Raw genomic sequence first — 7,529 nt, 5'->3', positions numbered from 1 at the left:
TAGTTGCTGTGTGTCTTTATACCGAATGGCTTTCAAACTTTCAAAAATTCTCTACTGTGGCTTTATTTGGTTGGTTTATTCCTCTCCCTCCATTCGCCTCTTTCCCCCCAGCTCTCTGTTTTGCATCTCCTCTCCTCTCTACTAGTAACAATCTATAACCACATGCATGCTCAAAAACCCCGGTGGTCTCATCTAACTACACATGGTCCACGAGTCATTCAGATACACAGGTTTCTACCATTCGGATCTAAATCAGGTCTAAAAATTCCATCCAGAAGAGGACAGTGGTATACACTGTCAAGACACAGTAGAAAACCTTGGTGAGGCCCAAACTCCATAGGTCTGAAAGAAAATGTATTTCCTGGATTCCATTGACTCATAGATTTTTAGGCCAGAAGGGACCACTGTGATCATGTAGTCTGACCTCCTGTATATAACGCAGGCTCTAGGACTCCCCTGAATTAATTCCTTTATGAACTAGAGTTGATCTTTAAAAAAAAACGTGATTGAAATATTGTCAGTGATGTTGGGATATGCTTCATGAGAATGCAAGAGCCATCAGGGGAATTTTTTCTTTAGCTTAGATCTAAGAGGTTCAGTCTATGGATGGATGATTTTCTCAGTTGACAGTGTTTTTCATAACAAAAGGAAATTCTAGCCAAATGCTTGCATTTTGACCCTTCATGGATCATGGAAGAAAATATGGACTTTGTTGATTTCCCCAATGGTGTTACAATGTGCATAGAGCCAGAACACTGCTCTTTTTCTGAGACATAAAAAAAGAAAAAAAAAGTCACTGAGTGGATGAGTTCTCTCATTTTTTTTTGATAGCAAAACCCCCACACTTGCTAATTTGTTAGTTATAACCACCATTCTTCTGCCTAATGAGGACAGTGTATTTTAATCACGAGAGTTAATGTCTCCACATTTATGAATTTTCCATCTCTGGCCACATTAGAAATATTTTTCTTAATGAATTCTCTGATTGTCCTCAAGTAAGGTATTAAAAGCAGGCATAAAGCAGTTATGTCTCCTAAACTCAATACTTTGAGATTGAAATGACAGTCTCCTACAATATATCTCAAAGGTTACTGACTAGAAGGCCAAGGCCCTGAGAAGAGCTAAATACCTTCAACTTTCGCTGAAATTAAGTTGGCGCTGAATAATTTGTAGATCAAGTGAAGCTAATACAGATCTTTATATTGCTGAGCAAATACAGTACTGCAGTAATCTGTAGGTCAGGCCCTAAGTGAGCCTAGAAACTTGTTGCCCATAAACAGAATGTCCCCTGTGGGCCATACACCATTTAAGCATGATATACTTGGTCCAATGGGTCACCTATCTGAGGCCTGATTCCCATTTACACTAAGACCCCTTTACAATATTCTGCCCATGTAAAGGGTCCTTCAAGTGAGTGGAGCTCTAAATCACACACAGTTTAAAGGCCCTTTTGTACTGCCCGAGTGGTGTAAAGGGTCATTAGTGTAAATGAGAACCTTGTTCTGTAAAACTGATACCTAAAACCAGATTTCTGTATACTGTGAATGAAAAAAATCTTTTAAAATTATTCAAAATTTGGTGAAGGACTGTTGACCGTTCCCAAATGGATGGGTAGTTTTTTCCATGCTATTGACTAGAATTAGTTTAGCATGTTAATAAGCATTCCTCGAGTCTCATCATGAGTTAGACAGAACAGAACAACTGAATAATAAGGATGTGTGGGTTCTGATTCTTTCCGGATGATAAATTTAAAAAAAACACCAGAGGAAAATGTCTCCTAGAAAGTGCCAGGACAGCCCTCATGAAAATTTGTTCCATATTCTCTGCACGAATCCATTCTCCGGCTGGTGAAGGCATAGTGCTTCCCAGCTCAGGAGAACCAATCTGGCTTACCATGGTTTGAAATCTACTGTGAACAGGATCTTTGTGCAGATCATGTATTTCCCATAACTGGGGCATCCATCCATCACTTCTCCCACCTTCCCCTGATAGTCTAGTAAGAATTGCTGCAGTACTAACGTGTTCATGAAGTGCCTGATCCAAAGTCTGTTGAAGTAAATTAAAGTCTTTTCTTGGATTTCAATGGATGTTGAGACTGGGGGGAAGGGGCATAATTTTTTGCAAGAAACAACTTGCAATTTCCCTGAAGTCAGTGAAGACTGTGATTTTCGCCAATAAGGTGATATTTCTACTTCCATCCTTGGTAAGAAGACTGAAAGCTGTATGCTAGAAGGTCTCCTCCTATCCACTGTCTACTATATTTCCCTTCACTTCTCATTTGCAATTCAGGATTTTGGAGCTTGCCAACAATACAGTACAAAAATCAATATTAAAATTCAAGAACCAGTGTTCGTGCAAAGCAACAGTCACTTATGGCTGCATTCATTGGGGATGTTTGGCTTTCCGGTATACATATTCAGCAATGCAAATATGAAGCCTACACAGAATTCTGCAGGAAGCAACAAACCAATATAATCATAAAAGCATAGTCTGTCTTACAGTGGTTAACTAACAGGCTGAAAGGAAGGTTATTTGGAGCAAATGATGATTTTTTTTTTCAGTTGAAGGTTTTTCTGAAATCATAGTTTCTTTCTCTCTATTTTGGAGAGTTATGTTTGTTACATATGAGTTTGCATTATTTTTAGAATTGCAATAATTAGAGATTGTAATAGTAAATAACACCAATAATTAAATAATACATAAATAATAAATAATAAATAATAAGTAATAATACTAATATCTAGTAATATTTTGTGCTTTTCATCCAAAGCCTTTGGCAAACATTGGTTCGACAATGGTTACACAGTAGGTGTGCTGTGACCAGTACTTGCGACACTAATAATCATCTCTTTGTTAGATCATGATCTCTCCAGTCTTTATGTTGTATCCATCTGTTGTCTCTTCAGACATACTTAGTTTGTGAATTCAAAGGTGGGTACTCTCTCTTTGTTGTGGGTGTACATCGCCTAGTGGAATGGGTCCCTCATCCCCGACTAAGTGCTACACCAGTATAACATAATGAAGAAGGGAAGCCTAAGGTAAGTGAATAGGTGGCCAACGGTTGCTCTGGCTTAAATCACCACATTAATCATTCCTATTACTCTCCTGCTCCAGCTGGCTCAGCTGAAGATGAGTGCTGTGCTTCTGATGCTCTTGGTATCTACTGTGAATGCCAGCACCCTACGAGAAAAGGGCTCGCTGAGACGGGAAGCCCGGCGGCTTTCATGCGTGCGATGTTGTGGGCCTTCAGAAGAGCCAGTCTCCTTCGCCTCGTCACGATCCACTAGGACGAGCAATGACCCCACCTATTCAGTGCCCAAAGTCCAGCCCACAATAGATATCACCATCCTGAAAGGTGAGTCAAGCCCAGGACCACACTTTGTGAATTTACCATAACTTCACAAGCCATGTTCCTCCTCCAAGGTGGAAAACACCCATCTCTTAAGAACCAAAGCTGCTCAGTCTATATAGTTTATCCAAGAGAAGGTCAGGAGGCAACTTGGTTACAGACCATAACTACCTATATGTGGAAAAGATGTCAGAGTTGACAGCTTTGTAATCTACCGGGAGATGGCTGGATGAACTCCAATGGCAGGAAGCTAAAGCTAAACAAATTCAGGCTAGAAATAAGGCATATATATTTTAATACCAAGGGTGATTACCCATTGGAACAACATATCTAGGGACATGGCAGACTCTCCATCATGTATTATCTTTGAATCAAGACTGAATAACTTTCTAAAAGATATGGTGTAGCTCAAACAGAAGTTATAAGGTTGATACAGGATGGATTGGGTGAGTTTCTACGTTATTCAGGTCAGACTAGATAGTAACAATGGTCCCTTCTGGCATTAAAACATATGAATCTATTAAACTTGGATGTTTTGTTCTGTTTCCCATCAACCACACCCATAGTTACTCCCTTCTTCTCTGCCACAGAAAGTCTGTATGTGTGTAACTGTATATATGTAAATGATATGGGTCGGGTTCATGGACCTAGGCGGTTTACACATTAAAGTCAATGGGGCTAGAATATCGTCCCATGGTTTTATCCCTTTGTTTTTGCCATCCTCTCTCTTACTCACCCTTGGTAGTTGGTCACCTAAATCATAAATCACTCAGCTAAGGGGTGAAAATTCACTTTCTGCAAATATTTGTACCAAAAAACAAAAACGAGAAGAAAACATGTTGTTCCCATGAATGAAAAGAGGTATGGACATGCTAAAAACAAATTCTACATAGTGGTTGCCAAAGGTTCCATGAATAATTGTTCTCACTATCCATCCTATTAACACAGATTATAGCTCAATTAATAAAAAAATTAGGACTCTAGCCTTCTCTCCCTAGCAAAATGTCCATGTGCTCTTGAATTTTATAGTTTAATCCTTCCAATAATCTGGTTGGAAATAATAATGCAAATGTAAAATTGCATACCCTAGATGATCAGAGTGGTCCCCTCTGCAGCTGAAATCTATAAATCTATAATGTATCAGAGAAAGCTATCTTATTTGTTGTGTGGTTAATATATGGAATAGGCATGCTAGCTAGCGGGTTCCTGTCAATAGTATTCCTGAATTCAAATCTAGATGTGATTTAGTTATGATAAATATTTCTCAATGCAGCCATTGAGAAGGTGTTATTTTACCAGTTGGGATGCTGGCTATCTCCATCCAGACGTGTCTGTGGCATGTAGTGTGTGTGCATATGTTTGCAACTTAATTCCTCTTTGTGATCATAGGTGAAAAAGGTGACCTGGGAGAGAAAGGGATCACCGGAGGGGCTGGAAAGGATGGAGAACGAGGGCTACGTGGTTATAATGGACGGAAAGGTCAGAAAGGCCAGGTTGGTCCACCAGGCAATTCCTGCAAGCTGCATTATGCTGCCTTTTCAGTGGGCCGGAGAAAACCTCTCCACAGCTCTGATTATTTCCAGCATGTCACTTTTGATACGGAGTTTGTGAATCTCTACGAACACTTCAGCATGTTCACAGGGAAATTCTTCTGCTATGTGCCAGGGATCTACTTCTTAAACCTTAATGTCCACACCTGGAACTTCAAAGAGACCTACCTGCACTTAATGAAGAACAATAAGGAAGTGGCCATCCTCTATGCCCAGCCCAGTGATCGGAGCATCATGCAGAGCCAGAGTCTCATGCTCGAGCTGCAGGAAGGAGATGAGGTCTGGGTGAGAATGTTTAAACGAGAGAGGGAAAATGGCATCTATAGTGAGGAGTCTGATATTTACATCACCTTCAATGGCCATTTAATTAAACCAGCCATAGAGTAGCCAATTCTGCATCTTTGGGCTCAGTGCTTTAGTAGAGCTCCTTGGGTAGATTACTAACTCCCCTCTTTAAAAGCGCACATGTCTATGTCAACATGGAAATAAATATGCACTAAATATTTTCATGGTCTGATTGTGGCTAGCAGCCAGCTGATCTGCTTTTTGGCTTGCTAATCCTTCCAGTCAATTAGAGATATTTCTCATGCAACAATCTTAATGTGAAGAGCACGGGTGTGAGCATGCGTGGGAGAGGAATGGGCACTGCTAGCTAAACAAACAGAAGTTACATGGCAGTGCCCACTTGATGAATACGTAGAAGGCCTGAGCTCTTTCTGACCCATGGGATGCTGTGCTTATTGTCAGCTAGATGGTAAAACAGAAGGACACTGTTCTGAAGTCTTCCATAGGCCCCTGGCAACATCTCTGCTAAACAGCTTGCCAAAGTCATTCAGTACATTACTTCGGTTACAAAAATGTTTTAACCTATCAGCTCTGTTTTAATGGAGTGGCCTAATCATTTTTGTACTCTGTAATTATCTGAAGATCACCTTTCAATCCCCAGCTGTCATATTAGACAAGCTAGTTAACGATTACAATGAAAGTAAAGTGTTTGCAGGTTGCTTTGCTTACAAAGGATGTCTTTGTAGTTTACGATTGCTGTCTGCAGTTCCTGTCCTCCAGTTCCATTCTAGAACCATACCTTGCACTCCCCTGAAATCACTGTCACCAAAAATGACCATTTCCTAGATAAAGCTCAGAACTGGTGCTCCATCTTCCTCCTCGTTGACCTGTCAGCTGCCCTTGACATAATCAGCCAGGCTCTTCCTCTTGAAATCTTGTCCTCTCTTGGCTTCTGTGACTCAGTCTTCTCCTGGGTCTCCTCCAGCTTCTAATCACTCCTTCAGCATGTCCTTCAAAAATCTTCCTCATCTCCCCCTCTCAGTTTCTCTGGGGGTCCCACAGGGCTCTGTCCTTGGTCCCCTTCTCTTTTCCCTCTACACCTTGTCTCTGGGTCATCTCATCCACAAACACAAATTCAGTTACCATCTCTGTGTGGACGACGAGGAGATCAACCTCTACTCCAGACCTGCCTGCTTCTGTCCAAATGAAAATCTTGGCCTGTCTCTCTGACGTCTCATGGACGTCTAACTGTCAGCTCAAGCTCAAAGTGGCTACAACCAAGCTCGTAGTCTTCCTCCCCGCACTCTGAGCCTGTCCCGGTAAGCCCTCCCCGCTACCTCCTTTCTTGATCATTGTGGACAACGCCACCATCCTTCCTGTCACTTGGGCCTGTAACCTGGACATCATCTCTGACTCAGATCTCTCTCGAGCTTCACCTCCAGGCTCTACCTAAACCTTGTGGATTCTTTCTATGTAACAGCTCTAAGATCCAGCTTTTCCTATCCATCCACACCCCTAAAACTCTCATCCAGGCTCTTGTTCTCTGGCATCTTGAGTCCTGCAACATCTGTCTCTTAGCAATGCTCATATGCATTCAGAATGCTGCTGCAAGGATCATTTCCTAGTTTGTTGCTCTGACCGTGTCGCTCCTCTCTTTGCATCTCTCTACTGGCTCCTGCTTCTCTATCACATCAAATATAAGCTACTTGTCTTCACTTTCAAGTCCCTTCATGGACTAGCACCCTATCTATCATCTGCCATTCAGTATCAAGATGTTGATTCCTCTCTCCCAACTGCCCACGATGCCCATCACCACCCACGTGTTGCATTTTGAAACAAGCATCTTCCTGCTCTTTCCTGTGCTGCCCCTCGCATTTGGCAGGAACTCTCCGTAAACATCCAACACCAAACATCTTCCTTCTTCAAAACTCTCCTTTTGCATGATACCTACCAAAACCATGGCAATGATTAGGCTACTGGGGTGTTGAGACCTCAGCCTATCATGTTGACCAACATAGTCTCATCGGAGTCCGCTATCTCTGTTTTCATCTGTTGTCTCTTGCCTTGCACTTAGATCGCAAGCTGTTTGGCACATGGACCATCTTTTTGTTCTGTGTTTGTACCGTACCTAGCACAACGGGGTTCTGGCCCATGTTTGGGGCTTTAAGACACTATAGTAATACAAATGATAATAACACATTTTCTAATAAAAAGAAAGGGCCATATTCTCCTCTCAGTTATTCCAGTCCAGCCCCACCGGTTTGGGTCAGCTTGCAGCAGGATTACAGAGCGTTAGTTGGCCCAGTGCACTTACCTTAAAACGATGCTGACTTTCTTTGCTATAA

General features: G+C 41.7%; 1 protein-coding gene across 1 annotated transcript; it reads left to right on the top strand.

Moving 5' to 3' along the window:
* Positions 1-3,124: 3,124 nt before the first annotated feature.
* C1QTNF8 (C1q and TNF related 8) lies at positions 3,125-5,286 on the top strand. Its single transcript, XM_073361376.2, has 2 exons — positions 3,125-3,355; positions 4,739-5,286. Exons 1-2 carry the CDS (start codon positions 3,130-3,132, stop codon positions 5,284-5,286), a joined length of 774 nt encoding a protein of 257 aa, XP_073217477.1. The 5' UTR covers positions 3,125-3,129.
* Positions 5,287-7,529: the final 2,243 nt, after the last annotated feature.

Source organism: Lepidochelys kempii, chromosome 10, assembly GCF_965140285.1.
Source record: "Lepidochelys kempii isolate rLepKem1 chromosome 10, rLepKem1.hap1, whole genome shotgun sequence".
Classification (NCBI taxonomy): Eukaryota; Metazoa; Chordata; order Testudines; family Cheloniidae; genus Lepidochelys; species Lepidochelys kempii.
This window is presented reverse-complemented; position numbering and strand designations above follow the sequence as displayed.